This window comes from Gobio gobio (assembly GCF_949357685.1).
Source record: "Gobio gobio genome assembly, chromosome: 6".
NCBI lineage: Eukaryota > Metazoa > Chordata > Actinopteri > Cypriniformes > Gobionidae > Gobio > Gobio gobio.
Genome location: NC_137102.1, coordinates 34,470,951 through 34,496,085, shown reverse-complemented (window position 1 = coordinate 34,496,085; position 25,135 = coordinate 34,470,951). Strand labels below are relative to the sequence as shown.

Sequence of the window (25,135 nt, the reverse complement as noted above, 5' to 3'; positions counted from 1 at the left end):
GTACACAGTTATGTTTGACATTTAAAAGAGTTTCTGTTGTTTAGATGTTTTTGTGGTTACCAAAGAGGGGAGGAAAAAATCATATGCACCAAATAAAAATAAAATTATAATTTGTTAAAGCTAAATTGATTAGTTTTTAAATTATATTGGTTTAAACCTTACATTTTAATGTAATATTAATCAAAAAAAAATTTTTTTCCAAATACAATAAATTACATTCATACAAAGTAAAATCAAGACAATAAACAGAATTGTTTTTTTTTACATGATTTAACCATGTACATCAGTAACATGCACCATTTTTCGTGCAACCAATTGATTAAGTTATTTTTGAGTGACCAAATTAAGTATCCTCAAAGTGATTTTATATGATTTCCTGACAGAAATTAAATTCCTTCAATTTTATTTGAGTATTAGATTCACATGTATAGAATTACATCAATTGAAAGATAGAATTAGAGAACTATAATTCTATTATAGTTAACTATAATTACAGAATATATAATTATATATATATATATATTCTCCTATAAATTATTGTATGCTAGAACCATTGAACAAAACAGTTTGAAACCAGAATAATTTCTGATTAGACCAATATAAAAATGCATTTAAATAAATGACATGATCATTCGTTAAGATAGTAGATTACAAACTACGCAAGTTATTATTGCACATGCATAATTGTCTATATATTACTTTTATTATTTGTTATTTATGCATCATAACAAACATATGTTGTGATAAAAATCAAAATTCATTAGGCTGTTAGTTATTTTTAAAGGATTTACAGATTCATACATTTTAATTTTACTAGTCAGATGGACAATTCAACATTTACTTGAACTTTAGCTTAAAGTTTACTGAAACTTCTCATATTAATTGTATTGTGTGACGGACAATTAAAAATCAAATCACTGAGAATCTGAAATTAGTGATGATTCTGTAGTAAAGTGCAGATGTAATGTGTAAGCAATGGCTCTACCTTAACAACAACAACAATGAACTGTGAGAAATGTTTTTATTATTTAGTCATTTAAGTCATTTTACAAATAATTGGAATCAAAAATATATTGATACGAATATTTATCTATCAATCGTCTGCATTTACATTGGCAGCATCTATTTTGACAATGAATATTTTTGTCCCATGCTATAGTTCTCACTGTCAATTGCATTTTCAAGAGTGAATCCCAGATTTATATGTAGATGTCACTTCTGAAATGTGCGTGTAACTGGCTGTCGGTCCTCTTGGCAGCACGAAAAACAAAACTTTTATTCAATGTATTGTATAGCCTACTGCTTTGAAAGTGTGTAAAGAGCGCTCCCTTTACAATTACTAGCTGTCACTCATCTCAGTTCACAATCTCACAAACTTCCCTTAAATCAATGAAGATGTCTACACTGCATAATTAATCTCTTACTTACATCTTACGTCTTTGTTTGTTAATGAGAGGATTAAAAAAAACTGGCGTTTTGAGCAGTGAGTGGTTTCTGACTAAATTCAACACATCTGATTGGCCATTGCGTTCAAGATATCAACAAACATGACTGTGATTAGCTACATTTCTTATCGCTGCAATTGGAGACAAGTGATGCATACACAAAAAAGGCACTGGAGCGTTTGCCAAATAGTCAGTATGATATTATTGCAGTATCAACTGAGGATGCTCTTGGATTCTTTTGAGGGTGCTTATAATAAAATGTGACTGTTTTTTTTTTTTTTTTTTTTACCCATGTGTTAATTTTTTAACAAAAAATTGTTTGTGATTAAACATTAATTGGCGGACCCCTGCAGTACTGCTGTGGACCTCGGATGAAGACCCTTGATTTAGACAAACAAATTATTTTTTGAGTGTACTTACCTTTGTATATTAGTTTTTTTTATTTTTTATTAATTTTACAATCGCTAGGACACATTTCTCAATACTTATGTCATTTCTCAATACTTGTGCCATTTCTCAATACTTTCAAAACTCTTCACACAGGTCTCCTAACCAACTTTCAACTCGACAGAGCAGTTAATTTCTCATTCAAAATGCACTAAAGCTTCCAAAACACTTATAAAAACATGTCTCAAATCAACTCATTCTTCTATAACACTAGCAAAAATGTCAACCAACTAACACACTTTGTAACCCATAAAACAATGACATAAATACTAACAATGGGTAGCATTACGCAGTTTTCTTTTGTAAATAAGTTTTCTTTGCAAAACAAGAATTGCTGTTTAGAATTCACTGCAGTGTGTTACACGATCCATGTTTACATTACAGTACAAAATTACTTTTGTATAGATGGTAATGAAATTGAAAGACGTAGGTGTTTGATAGTATAAATTTTTTTTTTTTAGAATTGAAATATATTGCAATATGGTGTTACTGTAGAAATGTAGCAAATTTTGGTCCTGGCGATGGTGCAAACCCCTCCCCCTAAAAAAAAAAAACCTGGGATACATGTAAAAAAATTCATGCACTTTGGGCCAGATTTACTAACAGCTTGTGCCAGCACAAACCCTTTTTTGGCTACTGTCAGGATTTATTAGACACGTAGTGAATTTCGGCTGACATTGCATTTGCATTTGTAGGAGTTTCCCTTTCAGATGCAAAATTTGTGAGAGGAGAGTATTTTTGGCTTTTTCAGTTTAGTTTTTTAATAACTTTGCCTGTGGTAATGCTAACTGCATAAAATTTGCTACAGGTGTGTATTTTTATTGGAATTTTACTATTTCACCCCATTTCCTTTAAAACATTTTTTTTTTTTTGCACTAGGTACACAAAATACTTCCTCTTAGCATCGTTTGAACAAAAATGTCCCTGTTGAAACCCATTAAAACTGCAATTTTAATCCCATTGCCATTTAACTATAAAATGATGCAATCTTTGTTAATAGGCTTTTATTCTGTTGTCAAAATTAATTTATTTAAATTTGTACTATTTTGTACCAGATGGTGCCTTTTTTTCAGGTTTGGAGTATAAAACAAATACTCACTTTATTCCTGTTTTCTGTTTATGCATATTATAAAGACAATTGATAAATTATGCAGCTGTAACTGTGTGGGTGTGTTAGTATGTAATAAAAAAATTGTGTGTGGGTGTACATGCAGTGCTATTTGAGAGAGAAAAACTCATCTGCAAATCACAAATCCAACAGCTGTGTGTATTAGTGGAGTTTTGCTGGCATCTAATGGGGAAAAGTTGGCACTGCGCCCAAACAAAATCTTACTGAGAGCTAATTTTTTGAGATATCAACCTCAGCTTTAGATGTATGGCTTTGATTTTCTAGCAGTTTTAGAATTCAACATGTCTAAAAAATATATATATATATATTTTTTTTTTAATAAAATATAATTCATAAATCATTTTCACAAACTTAAACCTCTAAAACTTTTTTTTGGTTTCACTTTTTAAACTTTTTTGACTTCAACAATAATCTGCCAAGGGTCTTCTTTAAAATGAGACCAAACTTAAGTCTGTGCTCATTTTCTTATAACAGTTTTTCGACATGGACATTTTTGTCCTCTATGGGCCTATGTGTAACTTTTTTTAATTGATGAACAAGGGTTAAATAAATCATGTAAGGTGATTTGCTAAGGTTTGTGCTCGTCAATTTACTGGTGTTTGTTCTATTATTTAACACCCCAAAAAAGCATGTCTTAAACCAGACACTAGTTTGCTCTGCTCTTGGTAGATTGTGTTGGTCATTATGGAAATTATCCAGCTGCATCTGTGTTCTTTAATTTACACATCTTCAGTAGATCACACGCAGAACTTTCCACTCCCACCGGCGCTTTTATGGAATGACACTCCCGCACTAATTTGCCCAGTTCAGTAAATCTGGGCCAATGTCTTTGAAAATAAATGATGTCAAACACTCATATCAGAAAGCACCACAAGAAAAGCCACTGTAGAGTCATAAATTTAAGATTTATTGTAACAAAACCAGGAACTGTTTGTGTGGTTGGTTTGAGCATAATTCCTAACAGATAAATTGGATTGCATTACAGGACTTGACACAGTCATGCTGGTGTAAAGAGGCGGATGAGTGTGTGTGTTTATATGTGTGTCTCTGTGTGTGTGTGTGTGTGTGTGTGTGTGTGTGTGTGTGTGTGTGTATGGCTCATTGATCAGCAAGTGACGACAGCACTGGGCAGAATGCACAGTTCATTTACAAGTGGTGTGTGTGTGTATATGTTTCTGATACATATACATCTATTGGCATGTATGCATAAAGGGTCATCTTGTTCTAGACACACAGTTCCCTTAAAAAGCATTGGTATACAATATTTTTCTTATTTACAATCATTGGAAAGAGAAAAAGAAACAAAAAAAATCACCATTTCTCGCAGAGAAGATTAGTAAAAAGTGACGAAGTCACCATAAAAGAGTAAGCAACTCCTAGGAGTTAGTCTTTCAAATTTCCACTAAATTTCTAGTTTTTATACAGGCCTGAAGCCTTGATTTACTGAAGAGATACAGTATTACTTTAAGTGCCCTATCTACAACAGTTAAGTGTGGTATTACTAGTGTGTACCGTACAACACAATTTTACGTCAACGCAATCTCTGTTTTTAAATCAACTTAAAGTCTGTTGTAGCTTCTCTCGCATATGGTAACTAAAAAAACAAAATTAAAATATCCAGAGACTTGATGTTGGTAATGACAGTTAACATCGCAATACTAGTGTTGAATTATATAGGTATTGGTTTAAGGTAAATAAAAGTTAAAACAGTCAGTAATCAGTAGTGAACTGGTCTTAAAACTCTAGTGAAACAGGTGAGGCACGGTAGAGTGCAGGTCACTCTTGTGTTCTCTTAAAGGGATTGGTTGAGATCTTGGTGGACTTTGTGGGAAGTGGCGTCATAATACGTTGCCTGTTTGGCCCAGTTTCGTGACCTTTCAGAGCCATTGTAGGTAGATGACTGACAGCTTCATATTGGTTGACTGCAGTAAAGTAGTGACCAGAATATACTCCACTTGAGTACTGAGTGAACATTCAGTCATCATTCACTCATCCTCATGTCATTCTAACTGATTCACTCAAAAGTGGCGGCATTAGTGCAAGCAATGCTGCCAGAGTACTTCAGTATTAGGCCAAAGGCTGCATGTTCAAGAATAAAGCTGCAGAATAAAGCCAACGACATGAAGGTGAGTAGATGATGGCAGAATGCAACAACTCCTTCAGAGCGGTGTGTCGTAGTAGTCCGCGGGTCGATCACTCTTGGGCCTCTGTTGGTCCTGCTGATGTTGTTTCATGATCTCCTTCACCTCCTCCTCCAGCTCTGGAGGTATGATGAACTGGTCATCGGGGTCGGGTTGAGCGGGGGCCGTGAAATAACCCCCAGGTTTCTTGGAAGGAGCTTCGGCCACCTCAATCAAGTTGTGGCTCTGCTCCTGCGGCGCCACCGAGCCATTTCCCCTCCGCTTCCCCAAGGTCTTGCTCCAAGCATCCGTTGCTGCAAAGTTCTCGATCTTGTCCGTCTCCAGCACAGGCTCCGAAAGCTTCTCTGGGGTTTCTGGGGTGCAAGGTGGAGGTGGAGGTGGAGGTGGAGGTGGCGGCAGTGGCAGCAGATGAACCAGACAGTGGACATCAGCTTCCACTTCCACTCGACTGCCGTTGGAGAAGACGCCAGCAATCGGCTCCTCGTCCTCGCTGTCCAGACCGTTGTCCGAGAGTGCGCTGGAAAAGGTGGCGCTGGAAAGTTGTCTCTGGAAAGAGCTGTTGGCATTGGGAGCTAGATGGAGCGTGCAGCAGGGGAGTCGCTGGTTCTGCTGTAGCTGCAGCGGATGGCTCTGTGGATGAAGGTGGATGTGTGTGTCCTGCAGAAGGAGCGGGGGCTCGTCCGAGGATGCGGTGGATCCCACTTCAGAGCTCATCTCGGAAGCACTGACCTCGGAGCTGATCTCGCTGCAGGAGGACGGGGGCATGGCGGCAGTGGAGGCTGGGTATAGGCCTGGCCCGGGGCTCGGCGGAGGTTGCGGAGGCACATGGATGCTTCCGGAGCCTGGCTCCGTGGATGCCGAGCAGCAGCAGCAACAGCAGTCTTCAGCCACGCTGAGCTGCACCACCACGGCACTGAGGCTGTCCGTGCAGCCGTACGACTGCGCCAATGTGCACAACTTCTTAGCAGCCGCCAACGCGTCGGGCACCTTCCGTACGGCTTCCACCGCCTCGGTAGGGTCCATGACCTCAAAGAGACCTCTGCTGCCCAGGATAAAGAACTCATCTCTGGGGGTCAGCGGGAGTGTGTTGACGTACGGGCGAGGTAAGACTGCTGGGTAGAGGAATGAATAGCCCATGATGCGTGTTGAGTCTGTGACGCCATTCACTTTGTTGTCCTGTTTAAGAAGAGGAATTTGCCGTAGTGGCGTACTTTGGTGAGTGAACATAGCTCTTTGTAATTGCTATACTAAAACAATAATGGTCAAAGACTGTGTTTGTGTGAGTTAAAGGAATGGTTCACCCCAAAATTCAGCCTAAGAGCTGTATGATTTTCTTTCTTCGTTTTGAAGAATCGTTTAGCTGTTTTTATCCAGTCACTGGGATTCAACAGATTCAAGCCCCAGGAAGCATATACTATAAAAGTAGTTTAAAAGTGGTTTAATCATCTGAAGCGATACGATCACTTAAGTTCAGTATTATTCAATTGTTTCAGGACGTGCATAATTCAAATTTCACTTTGTTCATCATACAACTTGATTGTTGCTTCTGTGGAGTTGTGCGGATTACTTTTACTCTACCATTATGTCCTTTTGGAGCTTGAAACGACTATTATTTTACAGACAAAAACAGCTGAAAGATTTTTCAAACATCTTTTCACAGAAGGAAAAAAATGACACGAGTAAGGGCATGATGAATGACGACAGAAATTGAGTTACTTGGTGAACTATCCATTTAACTTCTATAAAAGCAACAGATAAGCAGAATCTACCTTAAAGTCAACATGAAATGGTATTTCACTTCCTTAACGTGACTCTCTTCAATGAGATAAAAAAACGTTAGACAGGCTTTTAGTTTCTCACAGTGAATTGGTGTGCTGATGTAAAATGGGCATTTCATATCGGAATGGAGTCAGAGCTGAATGTGAGCAGCCATTTTTCAATCTATCCTTATTTAACTAGCATTCAATAACCGCAGTAACTATTGGCGAGATTTTAAAAAGGCAACAGCCTCAAACTAGGGGTGTGCGATATTGACAAAAATGATATCTTAAGATTTTTTAATATTTATTAAGACACTATAGTGCTGCTGTTACCAATCAAATTAAATCAGTATCAACAAAGTCCATTTTGTGGCACAAAAGCAGCATCTAAAGCAGCATTTACTTACACTGCAATTACATTTGAATAAATAATGATTAATATATTAAAATATCATATATAAAATATAATATTTTGAATATTGAAATATGATTTTTTTTTAAATAAAATATGAAACTAAAACCACCAGTAGGTGGCAGCAAGTCACTGTCTTAACTTAGAGAGTCGCTGAGTCATTCATTCAAATGATTTGTTCAAAACAGCCGATTCATTCAGGAATTAAGCAAGTGTTGTATGTCGCCCCAACGTACATATTATATAGAATATATATCATGTGAGATTAGAATATGTGTGTCTTAATGCATAGTATGTTGAAAAGTGTATGCCAAAATTCCCCGGATGATCTTCTATTTCCAGTAGACTTTCAAAGTGTGGATCCGTGCACACTCGGCTAATATTGGCCACAACCCATTGCGCTTTGAAGGAGGATTTGGTTCAGAATTACAAAAATTAATAAAAAGAACTACAGGCATGGTGGATGTGCGTGAGACCGACGGTTAAGTAGAGACGCCCTGAATGGAGTTTGATTGATTTAATTTAGCAATACCTACCCTGAAGAAAAATATTTATCAAAGTCATTGTGTTATATTTCATCTTCAACAAGATTGTGAACTTTTATTAAGATACACAATAGCAAGACGTTTGTAGATACGTTTGGCAATTAGCTATTAAATGCATAATTTTGCACAAAAAAAAAAAAACATAAGCAAAGTTCTCAGAATGAAAGTGCAGATCTCTCCAATACAGTAGGAAGAATTGTGTCATGAGTATAAATGTAATTAAATAAAATGTGTATATGAGGATGGTAACTGCGACAGGATGATTGACAAGGGCGATGTACGGTGACAGAATGCGTATTACTAGTTTGTTTGCCTGCTCTTCTGCAATACACTCCTAAGTATCTACTTTTTCTTCACAAAAAGAGTGCATACTTTTAAAGCATAGTATAAGAAGGCAAAGTGGGATGCAGCATCAGTCTTTATGAATGGATTGTTGAATCATTGATTCGTTCAAAAACTCAGATTCATTCATGAATGAAACACCAGTGTTGATTGGAGATGCAAATAGTTCTTTTGTGAGTTTGTTTGGAACTATTTTTTATGCCAAAATATAGCAAAAACAGTAACTAAAACTCACAATATTAACTTTTTGTTTACTGAACTGCTGTGAAAAAATATTCGGGCAAAACAGCATGCTTGTTCATGTGATATTTCTTAAGTATATCATATATAAATCTAATAGGACTCATCATGGTTTGTTTTTCGCAAAGTGAGTGACACACTCAATACTGTCAGCTTCCACATCGTTAAAGCAATAATTACCATATTATTGTAGAAGATGCATACTGCACACCTCTACCTTAAACAATGGCTAAATAGCTATTGTTTGTTGGTTAAGATAACTAATCGGCTGTGCAGAGTACATTTTGGTGCAAAGAGACATTTTTTTCTCTGAAATAATGTGCACAGATGAATAGAATAATTCACAATAGGATCAGGAACAGTGAAACAAACTTTCATTTCATGTTGACTTAAATGCCAGTGATAACCGTTCCTCATACCTCGGTGATGATGGCTTTATGCTGCCGCACACGGTCGTATTCCTCCTTGATACTGATGTTGTGCAGCAGCGACAGCGGAAGCGCCTTGCCGTCACGACACAGCACGGCCTGACACTTGCCCACATTAGCGGCAGTCAGGGTAAAGCAGCCAGCAGGGTCTGTGGGGTCATGGCGGATGTGACAGAGCGCTGCCGAACCGCCCAGCTTCTGCCCTGCAGTGCCTAACTTCCTATTTAATGGAGAGACAGACATATTTAGTATTAATCAAGTGTCCCTCCATACCGAATGTCACCACTTCTTACACGTGCATTCACCTCTGCATGACCAGGAAGGTGTTGGTCATGTAGTCTTCCTCACTCTTGGTCCTGTGCAGTTCTTCTGCCAGTATGTCGTTCATGGTGCACTGGAGTAAATACGGCACCTCCACGTTCCTGTCGCCATCAAACACACCGTACAAAGCTTCTCTACTGCCGCAGAAGTTGTTCACCGACAGTGCAGCCACACACAGTCTGTGCAATGCAAACAGCACACATCAGACATTCAGTAACCGTTGACACAGAGGATCTCTGAAGTCGTGTATCCAGTAGTTACTCACTTGTTTTTGACACCTGAGGCTTCAGTGTAGCCGTGACTCCAGACGGCTGGCCCTCCTGTTGTTTCATTGGCTGAGAACGATGAGGGAGGCGCATCAATTCGGAAACAGCGAATGTTACTATAAGTTGAAAGATATGGAAGTGATCAAGTATTATCAAATATGAATTCAGTAGGTCAAAAGCACATGTCTAGTCACCTTTATTTCTATACAATACAGATTGTTGCAAAACAGCTTCACAGTAAAGGCTCCAATATCCTCACTTCTACTTCGTTCTTCACTTAGGGCTAAAAAGAAGTTCGAAATACGTGACCAGAGATATACTGTTAGCGAACATGCCAATGGTGCCCACAGTGAGTAATAAACATAAAAAAACAGTGTCAGTGTCTCGTTTCATCAGAAGTATAACTGTTTTCTACTATTAAGTAGCTCTCCTGTGTGTCTGACCTCGACCGACTGAACAGGAGAAATTAGCCAGAAAAGATTTCAACGTGAAAGAAGGCGGAGCCTCTGCGCACACCCACCTATTATGTAATCGCCATGGACCAATGGTAGTTCGAAGGTGTATAACAGCCGTAGTGAACTGTTCCTGAAAGTTCACTTTGGCAAGCCGTTTAGAATAGCTTGTTTGCAATCACGTAGAAATGTGCTATATAAATAGCAGCAGTGTCTGATTCTGTGAGTGAGCGTTAATTATCAGTTGAAAACTAAAAGAGCACCTCTTCATCTTAAAATGTTGTGTAATTGTGCTTCTCCGTGCGAGAGTGATGTCCCGGTGAAGCCTTGATTCCTGCTATAGCTGCATTATAACATTCTTATAGTGTTTGCATGCCTTGACACAGTTAACCTCTAGACAGCGCTAGGAGATCCAGAGATAGCGTGCTTGAATTTGCTGCATTAATGCGAATGTAGCATATAATTTAACACTGGGAATGACGCCTACATTCGTATAATTCGTGTCGTGACAGTTACAAATAAAACTGCAATAATCTCATGGAGCGAACTTGTCAATCATCTTGATGGATGATGCAGAGGAAACTCTTACACAAACGAGAACTCTTACACAAACTCTCGTTTGTGTAAGAAAAATATCAATTTTTTAAAATTTACTTCATTTTTTTCTATGGCTCTGCATCAGCCATCCCCGCGCCATCACTTCCGGCGAATAAGGTCAAAATACATGCAAAATACCGGCACGATCATAGATATATACATTCCTCATTAGTGCCTGCGCGGATCGGTCGAATGAGGAATCTACGTATATATCTCTTTGATCGCGTCAGTATTTTGACCTTATTACCCGGAAGTTATGGCGCTGGGAATACTAGATGACATTCGTCTGATAAGAGGTAAAATAATAAACATAAATACTGTTCGGTTTCTCGCAGAAACAGATCGTTTCGTGTCTTAAAACATCAATGTTTGGCCACGAGCCGCATGGTTTAATATGGATTCGTATGTCTATGTGTTTTTACTCTCATTGCTCTCATACTCTAAAATATCCCCATTGACATGCATTATACGACTATGACACTGCGACGGTTGGAGTTAAAAATCTTCATTTGTGTTCTACTGAAGAAACTAAGAAACCTACATCTTGGATGCCCTGGGGGTAAGCGGATAAACATAAAAATTTCGTTTTTGGGTGAACTATCCCTTTAAGTCCCTGTTTTGGAACAAAACAAAAGATCTATAGGTATGAAAACGCCCAGAGACTAACTGTACATTGTCCTGCTTATTACATGACTACTACCAAACTGATAAACACCTAGGTTTAGAACAAAATTAATATTCAGTAATATTATTGGCTTGAGCTGGATGATGACACTAACTTTGACACTGTTATTGAACTGAACTGAATCAACAAGGAACTGAATTGATCTGAATAATGACAGTACAGTTTTCTGTAAAGCTGCTTTACAGCAGAAATTGAAAATGCTTCATAATCGATTTTACATTTTTGGCATTGACAAAAGTGGAAGAACATGCATGTGTCCCCTTACTTGAGCTGCTCGAGGGTCTTGTGGTCCAGATTCAAGCGCAGGTTTCCTGTTAGATCCAGCTCCTGAAGTTTGGGAGGTAGACTCTCCGGTAAGGTGATCTCACTCAGCTCATTACAGCTCAGATCCACACACTACATACACAACAAAAGTGGAAATATATGAACGGCATTCAAGCTGTGTAGCGCACAGTAGGCCTGTCCCGATGATTGATTAATCGTCTGATCATAGTTATTCAATCTAACAGCAGTTGAGATAAATTTCATATAACATTTGATTAGCAAAAGATTATGAAAACACGCTGTTGTAAAGTACATAAAAGATAGTCAAGGGTCTTCCTTCATACAAAATGTGGGTTTAATCAGAGTGCATTATTAATGTATTAGTTGTAATCACAAAATTTCTTGCGCCTCAGAGCGTGCAGACGAAACACAATAAACATGTTATCTTGCGTTCGGAGGCAGATGCTGCTGTTTGTAAGACAGTTCTGTGAGGAGGGAATTATACCGAACCACTTTGACCACAGACTTTTTTAAAATCGTAGTTTAAGGGCATGTTTTCTTATCTGCTAAAAAAAAATGTATTCACATTTTTAGTATTTATGCGCATTTTGGCATTGCCGTCCAGGAGTTTTTGATGCAATATTCGGAGCCCCTAAAAGGACATGGTGGTGAAAAAAAATCAGAATGGGTTTTTTTGCAAATATCTTTGCAAGGGAACGCAAAAGTTTTGCAAGGGAATGCAATATTTTTGCAAGGGAACACAACAGTTTGGTGAGGGAACGCAAATATCATTGCAAGGGAAAGCAGATTTGAAAAATATTTCTTCCTCCCATCCTATATTTTTTCCACCACCATGTCCCTTTAGAGGCTCCGTAGCAATATCCTAAAATGTGCATAAAACTAGGTGGATGGAAACATAGCTACAGTAAAAAAACTAAAAAAAAAAAAAAAAACTATTAAATTGTTAATTGCAATTATTTGCACTATTATCAAACTAGTTCCAAATTATCCATAACATAATTTGCATAACTGCATATTAAAGGGTTAGTTCACCCAAAAATGAAAATTCTGTCATTAATTACTTACCCTCATGTCGTTCGACACCCGTCAGACCTCCGTTCATCTCCATTGACACAATGGCACGGTTCACTCTCAAGACCCTTAAAAGGTACTAAAGACGTCGTTACAAAGTCCATCTCACTACGATTTCACTACGACATGACGATTTCAAAACAAGGCATCATGAAGCTTCGAAGCGTTATGAATCAGTGAGCCGAATGATGATTCGGATCGCGTGTCAAACCGCCAAACGGCTGAAATTAGGCGATTCAAACCGCTGAATCGACTCGCTGATTCATAACGCTTCGAAGCTTCATGATGCCTTGTTTTGAAATCGTCATCACTATGTAAGTCGTTATTTAGGGTTTTTTTGCGCACAAAAACTATTGTCGCCGATTCATAAAGTTATTTTAGAACCACTGTAGTGAGATGGACTTTGTAACGACGTCTTTAGTACCTTTTAAGGGTCTTGAGAGTGAACCGTGCCATTGTGTCAATGGAGGCCTTTCAGAGCCATCAGATTTCAACTAAAATATCTTCATTTCTGTTCCAAAGATGAACTGAGGTCTGACGGGTGTCGAACGACATGAGGGTAAGTAATTAATGAAAGAATTTTCATTTTTGGGTGAACTAACCCTTTAAAGGATTAGTTCACTTCAAAATGAAAATTTCCTGATATTTCACTCACCCCTATCTCATCCAAGATGTTCCTGTTTTTCTTTCTTCAGTCAATAAGAAATTAAGTTTTTTGAGGAAAACATTTCAGGATTTCTCTCCACATCATAGACTTCCCTGGCAACCAAAATGTTGAAAGGTTCAAATCAATGCAGTTTCAAAGGGCTTTGAACGGCTTCAGAGACTCTGCACGATCCCAGACGAGGAATAGGGTCTTATCTAGCGAAACGATCAGTCATTTAAAAAAAAAAAAAAACAATGTATATACTGTTTAACCTAAATTGCTCATCTTGCGCTGCTCTGCGACGTGCCACGGATTGCGCAATCACGTCGGTCACACTAGACGTAGGCGGAAGTACTGCCCCAAGCGAACGTGCGAGGACTAATACAAATGTCCTTTACCAAAAAACACTCCATCTTCAACTTCAAAATCGTCTGACATCGTTGTTTTATCTTTTTTTTGCTAAAGGATTTTTTTATTAGTCTTCGCACGAGCACTTTGTAAACATGGGGGCGGAACTTCTGCCTACGTCTATCGTGACCTTTCCGACGTGATTAAGCAATCCTTGGCACGTCGCAGAGCAGCGCAAGATGAGCATTTAGGTTAAAAAGTTTTTTTTATTTTTTTTTATGACTAATCGTTTCGCTAGATAAGACCCTATTCCTCGTCTGGGATCGTGCAGAGCCTCTGAAGCCCTTCGTAGCCCTTTGAAACTGCATTGTTTTGAACCTTCAACATTTTGGTTGCTGTGGAAGTCAATGGACTGGAGAAAAATCCTAGAATGTTTTCCTCAAAAAACGTAATTTCTTTTCGACTGAAGAAAGAAAGACATGAACATCTTGGATGAGATGGGGGTGAGTAAAATATTAGGACATTTTCATTTTGAAGTGAACTAATCCTTTAAACATGACATAGCAAAGTTTTGGTGAACTGCATTCTTTTTGCCTCTAGTGTGGACAGTAGGTTTGGGTTGGGAATCTCGCAACTGAATCATTTTTATGGTACGATTTGTTTCCGTAAACAGTTCTCTCACATGCATCGTTCTGCCATACTAAAATACTCAGTCAAAAATGTGTGAATTGAAGCTTTTGTCAACTGAAATGTAGTAATGTGAAGAAAACTGAGAACAACAACAGCATGAGTAATCAGACCTTCATCTCCATGAGCTGCATGGCCTCTGGGAAGACCTCGATGCAATTGGAGTGAGCCACCAGCGTGTGCATGCGCCTGCAGTTCAGGATGGTGGTGGGCACTGCCTTCAGCCTGTTCCCACTCAGGTCCACCTCCTCCAGCTCCTCCAGCTTGGCCATTTTACTGCAGAACAGAGAATATTGAATATAATGTATACACGCTGTAAACTTTATTCTATGAATCAGACTGAATTTCATTTGAATGAGCTTAATGTGCCTGTGAAATTTGGCATGCGTCCGTGGCATGCGTCACTTCTGGTATTTTGCAGATTACGCAAAAAAGGTAAATGTTAATTGAGGATTTTTTTAAATGAGTAATAAAATGTAATCACGCAGATAATGTATGTAGTCATAGGCCATGTTTACACCTGGTATTAAGAGGCGTTTTGGTCGATCAGATCAGAAGCAGATGAGTGAGACACATTCCTGTTTACACTTGATGTTTTAATCCTTCTCTTTTGTCCACTTTTAACCACTTCTGTCCAGATATCTTCAAGGGGAGTAATGTATAAATGTATGGGGTTTTCGATCTAATGGACAAAATAAGCTTGCACAATTTACATGAACACGCTTAGAGACAACAGAAAAAAATACGGAGAGCATGTGTGTGTTAGAAATCAGGAATGGTGAACATTGTGCTTGGTACAGTTTTCATCTTCAAACCAAACTTGGATCTCCAGCCAAAGTTTAAATCCCGTCTGGCTAGAGCTCTTCCCATAATGTTTACGCATTAGGTCAGTAGATATTATTTTGTGGCTGTTCGAACACATTCAACCAACATGAGCGTTTAGACTATGAAAGCAATATGATCTAATGTGTTTTCGACTACCTCTGGAACTGGTCAAAAATGGACCAACTCAAAGCGTTTTAGACCCCGCTTACACATGTATTTAGTGTCGTCCCCTTGTAATCCAACCAAAACACATCTTAATACCAGCTGTAAACGGGCCCTAGATGTGACCTTGGGCTATCAACAGTATTTTCATGTGTGTGTGTGTAGTAGCTTTAGTCTGGGAATACATTTGCCAAAGTTGAGGAAACCTCCATTTGGGGACGTCTTCAATTATTTAATATTACATTTTTCAATAATTCATAAATAAATGTTTGAGGTTGTCACCTGGCTGGGAAGGTCTGCAGGTGATTGTAGGCCATATGCAAGATCCTCAGGTGTGTGTGTCCCGTCAGCTGAGGCACACACTTGTCCGTCAGGTGGTTGTTGGTCAGATAAAGCTCCTGTAAGATACTGCTGCTCTCTTCTGACAGACTGGATGCTGGGAGATTCTCCAGCTTGTTGGCTGACGCATTCAGACACCGTAAACTGAAGACAAATAAAAAACAATGTTATTGACAGTGATCTGACACAGAGGAGCAGTGTTGGGGGTAACGCATTACAAGTAACTTGTTACATAATAATATTACTTTTTCCAAGTAACTAGTAAAGTAACACATTACTTTTCAAATTTACAACAAAATATCTGAGTTACTTTTTCACATTAATTTGACTGACAGCTCTCCTGCCCCCATGTTGAGAAAAATAAGTGCAGAGGCGTTGTCTGTGAACATGATGGTTATTGTAGTTCCATACTAAATGTGAGCATTTATTTATCTCACTTGCACAATAAAGATTCTGTGCTCCTCAAAATGAATATAATCAGTCAAATCCAAAATCAGAGTACTATGCAAACCTCCAGTAATGAAATATAAAATAAAAACTATTTTTATGCATAATCTACCTTTATATTTAATTTACCAATGTCTTGCTGCTGACCTTTGATGATGAAAATTACTAGATTTTTTGTTTTTATTGGTAAAACTTTTTTCTCCTGCATCCTATTCTACCATTATCCAGAATGGCAGCACAGCAGAGCTGCGCCCTCTACTGTTCATGCGTGAATTTGCATTTGTTACCTATTATTTAAATTTTGGTATGAAGAGGTCTTTACCGTTGCACAAAAATATAACTTTTTTGTTATAAACAAAAACAAAAACAAGCCCAGCCCAGGTGAGAAAAAGTAACGAAAAGTAACGCAACACATTACTTTTCTTAAAAAGTAACTAAGTAACTCAATTAGTTACTTTTTAAGAGAGTAGCACGATATTGTAATGCATTACTTTTCAAAGTAACTTTCCCCAACACTGCAGAGGAGTCTCAATGGAATGCAATATGCTCAAACAAAGTGACATGTCGTGTGTATGCGAAACATTTCAAATAAAAAACAAAACAAAAAAACGCTTTGTACACATTTAGTACATCGTTGTTGTGTAAACATACACTAGTTTGCAGTGCACACTGTGTCTACACTGCAGCGAGCAGATCAACATGACCAAACTAAATCATCCTGTTCATACACGATTTTAATCCATACACTACTGTTCAAAAGTTTGGGCTATTTAAGTTCTTTTGTTTTTTCTTTAAAAGAAATGAATGCTTTTATTCAGCAAAGATCCTTTAAAGTGACCAAAACTGACAGTAAAGATATTAACGGCTCACTTCCACCGAGCTATACGGTTCAGTACAGTTCGGTTCGCAATTTTTGCCGTTTCCATTGTCAGAAGTTGTGAATGGTACCCTAATTCCAAACTGTACCGTACTACTTTTTTTGGCACCCTTCCGTTGGGTTACCTAGCACAGTAGTCCGGTGTTAAAGGGTGGAGCTAGACTCACTGCAGAACGTTGATTGGTTGACAGAGAATCGCCACTTGCGCATGCTTTTTCTGCTGTTTTTCCTTGCAGCCTTGGCTTAAACAAAGTGTGTCTTCTTCTTGTGACAACAGCCACATGCCGAGAAGCAAGAACAAGATCTGCTGTATGTCATCCACTGTTGTTTACTGTGTCGCTTTCTTCTTCACGTGACAATGACGTTGATCGCTATGTCATGCCTTTCAAGTAAGGGCGCTGTTGGCGGTGGAAACACAAGGCGGATCAGGGTTTAGCATCATACTGAACTGGACTGTAGTGAACTGAACCGTACCGCTGGGTGGAAACGAGCCATTATAATGTTACAAAAGATTTCTATTTCATATAAATGTTGTTCTTTTCAACTTTGTATTCATCCAAGAATCCTGAAAAAATATATAATCACCATCTCCACAAAAATATTAAGCAGCACAACATTGATAATAATAATCATAAATGCTTCTTCATCAGCATCAAATCAGCATATTAGAATGATTTCTGAAGGATCATGTGACACTGAAGACTGGAGTAATGATGCTGAATTTTTTTCCAGCTTTGATCACAGGAATAAATAACATTTTAAAATATATTCAAATAGGACATATTTTAAATTGTAATTGTAATATTTCACTGTGTTTACTGCATTTTTGATCAAATAAATGCATCATTGATGAGCAGAAGAGACTTTTAAAGTAGTTTAACTGATTTAGGACAGGTTAGTGTGAGAACAGCACATCTAAACTCCCGTGAGCTCTACATAGACAGCATCCTGACTCAATTGGACCCTCAAAAGTGGGTGCTTTGCAACACTGCGTAGACAGTAACTTTGACGTTAACATGTTGCTAGTCTAATAACCTGAGCTGCTTTGCAGATCTCAACTGGTTCGGCTGGTCTTCTGGTTTTAGAGGTGTCTTAGAGACTTTTCATCTAGTCAGGAAAGCCTACACCAGCGAAGAACAGCAAACGAGCTTAGGCGGTTTGAATCATTTATTTTTTCAGCAGGGCACACACAAACATTGAGTAAAATAGTCAATGTTTAACTCGATCACCCTTGTTTTGGATATTATCGGCACTGAATGGACTGTACATATATTTACAATTAACGTTACACAAGGAACTTGTAGCACTGCATACTGGGATTGTTTACAGGAACATGTTTATGATGTGGTGGCCCACTAGTGTAGTAGAAAGAGAGCTCTGATGTGCCGCTGCTCTTCAGTGTTTGTGTTTCACCTGTCTGATTTCAGGAAGAGATTACAGGGAAGCTCGACAAGATGATTGTGCTGCACATCCAGCACCTCCACAACAGGACGCTCCACTCGCTCCGGCAAACGCTTCAGCTGGTTATGACCGGCCAAGATCTTCCTCAAGCTACCACTGCAGAGCAACCTGATGGAGGAGATTACAGTGAGGTCAGTGTGGCAGCTCACATAATACACAGACACACACACACACACACACACACACACACACACACACACACACACACACACACACACACACACACACACACACACACACACACACACACACACACACACACACACACACACACACACACACACACACACACACACACACACACACACACACACACACACAGAGAAGAACACACACTCTTTAAATGTTTTCTTTCTCTGCATTTCTCCTCTAGCTTCCTAATGTACTTGTCTAACTCAACTAAACCTTTCTTTGTACAAATATTGTTGTCTCTTTGACAAATTTATTTTGTAAGTTGCTTTGGGTAAAAGCGGTAGGAAACACTGGCTTACACTGCATGCTTGTATTCTCATGGGTAAATGTTCACGAAATCACACAGCTATTTCTGTTATGCATCTCTATTAGTCCCCATGCAGTCAATAATTTTATCCTTTGCAACTCATCTTTGATAATCACAATGACACATTTAAACTTTTTTTTCCCCTGTGAAAATTATTTCTTCATGCCTTTATGCTATACTATGTATTTTTTTTGCAGCTAGGGGTCACTAAACTCTTCAAAACAATAACAAAGGTCTAGATTGATGAGGCAGTGAATTGATGTAGATACGTCATACCGATGTATCTAATAATTTATGGGAAAATAATGTTTATTGGTGAGTGAATGCATTCATGTTTTTTAACATGACTGTGGTATGAAGCAGGGCGCGATTACTAATGAGAGACAGATATCAGTGCCACACGCTTGAGTCCCAGGGGATTTAAAGAAATTAGGATTTTTCATTCTACTGAACTACCCACAAGTGCTGAATTACTACTCATACAGGTCAATTTATTTGACGAATTAAAATTGTGAGGAAACGCAATGCTGTTTCACTTGATCTAAACTGCATTTGAGTTTGTTGAAAGTTATGTTATTTAGAGGTCGACTGATTAATTGGTTTTGCCGATTAATCGGCACCGATAACTGATTGGTGAAACAATCGGAACAATCAAAACAATCTTTGTGCTGTTTACATTCACACGTGAGGCTGCACGCGGCGGTGCACGGAGAGTGCTGACACATCAGATGCATGTTTAAAACATGACAGCAAAACGGTATGAATACAGAACACTACAGTACTTGTTTCCAAATCATTATAAAGTAATTAATTTCTTGGCTAGATGCTGCATTAACAGGTAAATAACAGCAGTGTGTATGTTTGTCAACGAGGCTGAGAGGACGCTAACATTAGCAGTACCTCAAGCAGTTAAAACAATGTGATAAAAACACACGCAAGTCAGACCTAAATGTTGCCTATATAAAATTAGTGATGTGAGAACACAAACTGTATCGTCATGCTGCCGACAGAAACATAAACAAAGCAGAAACGCGTTGTTTTTTTTATTAGATAATCGCCTTCTAAAAAAAGCAGACTGTTTGGATTTGTATGAAATGGTAACACTACAATAAGATTCCATTTGTAACATTAACTAAGGTTAATAAATGCTGAGGAAGTATTGTTCATTGTTAGTAGGTTACTTTCAAAATTAAATTGAGTTTGAATTTTTTATTTTTATCTGTTAACCTTGGTTAATGCACTATGAACTAACACGAATGATCAAGGTACAATTGTATTGCTCATATTAATACATGCTGTAAAAATGTATGCATAATGCATATAGTTCATGTAAGCTAATACATCCTTGCTGCATAGGGATTTGAATAGTGTTACCTATGAAATGTACATGTATGTTTCTAGGTTATAGGTAAAGAAACAAATTCGGCCTGTAATATTTTAATGTTTAAATTATTTTTCTAAAGAATTTGTTCTGTTAGAACTTCTCATTTTAATATTCATATTTATATGTTTTTAATTTAGAACATTTTCATGGATCAGTACTGTTTTTTTTTATTTCTAGTTATAAAGTTCAGCACTGTTTTACTTTAGTTTTTTTTTATCCAGTATCCATTTTTTCCATTTATCGGTCGATTAATCGGTTATCGGCAAGTGCGGTCCAACCTAGTTATCGGTATCGTTAAAATCCACTATTGGTCGACCTCTAATGTTATTCTGTGTGTCAGTTTGTTGGCTGTATGAGACGAGCAGTAAGCTACATCAACATTAGAATATCATACTGATGATATTCTAATATTCTAATGGCCATGGTCCATAATGTTTGAACGAAACTACAACAGCATGCCGCTAGACGTTACGCAGTTGTCCACATCTGTTACCATGGTTTCTACGGCGGTAAAAACGGAAACCAAGGGTAACGCGGATATGACGCCATTGACAGGCGACTCCCTCACACATCCCGGTTCCTTGATTAAAATCGCAATTTTTTCACGATTTACAAATAGTTGGAAACATTTGGGATATTGTAAGTACTCAATTGAACAAAATATATAACACTGGCCTAGTGGTTTTTTGATATTTCACTGCAAAAATCTTACATATTGAACCTTTAAAATAGCTTGAATGTAACTCTACACCCATGCTTGGAGTGGAGAAAGACATTGGAATACATCATATACACAATTCACCCGCCATATTGCTATTTTTTCTTCTGCACATTGACAGGATTGGTTACATATTTGTGTTGGTAAGGAACAGGCAGTTTCAAACCACGTTTTTGCAGAGGTGGACAATAACTAAGTACATTTACTTGAGTACTGTCTTAAGTACACTTTTTGAGTATCTTTCCTTGAGTATTATTTTTTTTCTGGAAACTTTTAACTTTAACTTCTTGAAAGACAAATATTGTACTTCTTACTCTACTACATTTCTACCAAGGTCCTCAGTTTATAGCAAAATGGAAGACGGTTCCTCAGCGCAGTGTGTGCACCCATGGCCATACTTAAAATGTATATTTCAGTTTTCTGAAAAGATTAAAGATTAGTTTCTTTGGCATACACTTGATGCATGTCTCATTAAATTTTCAAAAATGTTAATGTCTGGGAGAAAAAGAAGAGCAGACAGATGGATGAATCTGAAAAATCATCATGACTCGAACAAGAGCACAGTTCAGTCTGGTTTTCTGTGCGCGCACAGAAAGCCGCCTCTCAGATGCCAGAGCATGAGTACTGAATAGAGCTATCGTTTGTGTCTTTTCGCACTTGAACAGACCAATACACACAAGTCAAACTGCCAGTTTTGGCAAGTATTCACGTAAACAAAGTTGATTATGTCTTAAGTGAACGTAAACAGTTGGGAGAATATCGGATGTGCATCAGTGTATTGGATCCTTAAAGTCCCTGTAAAGTCAAAACTAAACATGTGTTCTGAGTTTCTCACACCAGAGATAAATGTGTTATTAACCACCCAGCCAAATTTGAATCATTAAAAAATCCGCCAAGTACATAAAACAGCTTATCAAAAACTTGAAAAAATGAGCAGCATTCTCTGCTCTCAAACGCTGGGGGTGTGTCCGCTGTCGGCGCCGAAACCACGCCCACTCGCGGGAAAGCTGGCGTAGCACACAAGACAACACTCACTGATCACGACCGTCACCGTCTATGATCACGACGCACCAGATGTTGGTGGGACGGGAGGACTAAGGCCGGGGCGGGGGATAGTCGGTTCTGCAGCGGATTATCAGTGAATCCTAGTTGTCTCCGGTGAAAGTTGGTAAAACGATCCGGTGTATTGTCACTGCAGACTCAGAGGCAGGCGCGGTGGTGATCCTCAGCTCTCCATCAAGATGGCTGTTCACAAAATTAATCCACCTCTTCTTGATCATCGTTTTTGTTTTGAAAGCTGTTTTGTATGTTGTAGAGTAGACTATGGTAACTAAAAGTACTGACAGTAACTCGCGATCGAGCGGGCAAACTGATGCGAATGTGCTCTAGTTATGATCGTGTTAGGGGAGGAGCCAGGCTCGGTGGCTCCAGTGCGTCATCGAGCCACCGTTTTAGCCCTGCCCAGAAAATCCTGAACACAGCAACGGTGAAAAACTGTTTAACGGTCTAACTTCTGAATTCAGTACTACATAGTTCACAGTCTTTGTAATTTGTTTCAGCAATACATTTCTAACATTTATAATGTGTTTAGAAAAAAATCTCAGAATTGCCTTTACAGGGACTTTAAAGTCTTAAAGTGACAGCAGTCAATACTGAGTCTGTGCTTTTGTTTTCTTAAGTATCATATATAAAGAGCAACCTCTACATTATTAAAGTTTCAATTAAACGGAAGTAGTGACAGATTGTTTTTCCAACAGATTACTGAAAAGATAAAAAAATGGTTCTGTCAGTTGTTGATTGGATGGAGCATGATCTAAATGAGAACTTGCAGTGGACTGTAAGTAAGGGGTTTAAGAGGACTAAGTATATCATCAGAGAGGTCAAACTTTAATAATTAAAAATAATTTCTAATCAACTGAATTCACAAAACTTTAAAAATGAATTGAATTAAAGGTACACTACGCACGTTTTTCTTGTTCCAAATTAACAAAATTTAAATAATTAGTTAAATAAATAGTTACCATGATTCACTATGGCCCTTTTTCTACTCTAACTGAAACAGAGGGCTTACATGCAGAGCAAACACAGTGATAAACTAACTAGACATACCTAGACTGAGGAACCTAATCAATTAGTAACCATGGTGACAAACAGGTAGGGAACGGAAGATGAACTGAACTAATTAACATACTAAAGTAATAACAATGAAACTCAGGCTAGAACAGAACAGAAAAACAGATCAAAAACAAAATCAAAACGAGAAAGTACACCCCCCTCCCGGAAGGAGCATCCTCACACTGTAAAAGTCCAACAAGGGAGTGAGGGTGGGCTGACGAAGGACTGGAGAGGGGGGTGGCCAAGGTGGCTTAAGTGGGGCAGGAAGCCTCCCGGGCGGGACTGGCAATACAGGAAGCCAGGGAGATGCAAGTAACTCAGGGAGCCAGGGAGGTGCCAACCATGCAGGGTGCCAGGATCAGCCTCCGTGGAAATTTTCTTGGGAGGAGATATGGGGTTGTGAACTGGAGCGGACTCTGAAGCATGCTCATGGGCTACAGCCAACTCAGGGGTTGGAGCCGGCACTGGAGCATACTCAGGGGCTGGAGCCGACACTGGACTCTGGTCAGGGGCTGGAGCCATCACAGGACTCTGGTCAGTGGCTGGAGTGGATGTGTGTGTGACCCAAACACACATAACAACAGCAGCAACATAAATGGTAAGGACCATCTCTTCGATCCCACCAGGCCAGACAGGAAGAGCAGGCTCTGGGATTTCACTCACAGGATCAGAAGGGGGAATTTCTCTCACTGGAACGGACTGGGGAATTTCTCTCACTGGAACGGACTGGGGAATTTCTCTCACTGGAACGGACTCAGGGATTTCACCCACTGGAACGGACTTTGGACTGTGCTCAGGGGTTGGATATTCAGTAGACCATCTCTTCCTCAGCCTCCTCATTTGGGCTGGGGTTACAGTGAGTCTGGAACTGAGTGCTGAGGTTTTAGCGGACTCTGGAGCAATGGATGAGATAGTCCAGATGTTCAAGGATATGGAGGGATTGATCGCAGGCTCGGGGTGATTTGGAGCGCCCACTGGCTTTCGGGATGAGACTTCATCCACCACAAAATCAGAACCATTTAGCCAGAGGACTAAATTAATGGAATCAATTCATGGTAAATAACAACGACCAGAAGACAGGAACTGAATTACCCCATCATCCATCAATCCGAAAACAGGCATTGAGCGTAGTATTGCTCCAACTCACTAGATGGGAAAATTAAAAAAATCCTCCACATACTGCTCCAGAGGATGTCCGTTTTGACGGATGGTGAAGAGGAGATGATACCCAGCCTGTTCTCTTATTTCTGCCAGATCCATCTTTGAGTCTTGTTTTTAGGTCTTGAGTTCTGTAAAGGCATATGGCTGATAAGGAAGCGCACAACGAGGAAGTACACAAAATAGTTCTTTAATTGAATAATAAACAAAATAAACAGGAGAATACCGAGTAGAAACACAACCATGTTACACAAAGACATTAACAACGCAACAACAGAGGGAGAAACGAGACATGACATACCTGAACTAAGGAACCTAATCAATTAGGGACCATGGTGACAAACAGGTAGGGAACGGAAGATGAACTGAACTAATCAACATACTAAAGGATTAACAATGAAATTCGAATAGAATAGAACAGAAAAACAGACCAAAAACAAACTCAAAACGTGACAGATCTGCATCTGCAGTTCTTTGTAATAAATTCCATTTACATAATGTGATGCAGGAGTGATACAAGACAAGTTTCCCATCCACTGAAACGTTTTTGCTGTGTTCACCCCTTATCACACTATTGCTTTCCTCCAGCGAAGATGGAATGTGAAGACACTTTAGAAAATGTTATTTTCATTTGAAAATTAAATTTTTTAAATAGCTGAATATTAGATCCCTTTCTACAAAAGCACTTTTTGTAAATGGTATGATCACAGATCATAACCTAAATGTGCTGTGTCAGACAGAAACCTGGCTAGAACCAGACGATTACATTACTTTAAATTAATCCACCCCCCAAGATTACTGTTATAAACATGAGCCTTGTCTGAAAGGCAAAGGGGGAGGTGTTGCTGTAATTTATAGTAATATCTTCAGTATTACTCAGAGGTCTAGTTTCAAGTATAATTG

The 25,135-nt window shown here is 38.7% G+C and overlaps 1 protein-coding gene across 1 annotated transcript in view; it reads right to left on the bottom strand.

The window, feature by feature from the left end:
* Positions 1 to 3,912: 3,912 nt before the first annotated feature.
* phlpp1 (PH domain and leucine rich repeat protein phosphatase 1) overlaps positions 3,913 to 25,135 on the bottom strand; it is a 90,232-nt gene continuing 69,009 nt past the window's right edge. Inside the window, exons 10-17 of the mRNA XM_079819467.1 lie at positions 18,311 to 18,466; positions 15,517 to 15,717; positions 14,361 to 14,523; positions 11,476 to 11,606; positions 9,476 to 9,592; positions 9,195 to 9,389; positions 8,881 to 9,109; positions 3,913 to 6,338 (exon numbers count right to left, since the gene is read on the bottom strand). Coding sequence (XP_079675593.1) covers positions 5,181 to 6,338; positions 8,881 to 9,109; positions 9,195 to 9,389; positions 9,476 to 9,592; positions 11,476 to 11,606; positions 14,361 to 14,523; positions 15,517 to 15,717; positions 18,311 to 18,466 — 2,350 coding nt within the window. The 3' untranslated portion in view covers positions 3,913 to 5,180. The remainder of the gene's footprint in view (positions 6,339 to 8,880; positions 9,110 to 9,194; positions 9,390 to 9,475; positions 9,593 to 11,475; positions 11,607 to 14,360; positions 14,524 to 15,516; positions 15,718 to 18,310; positions 18,467 to 25,135) is intronic.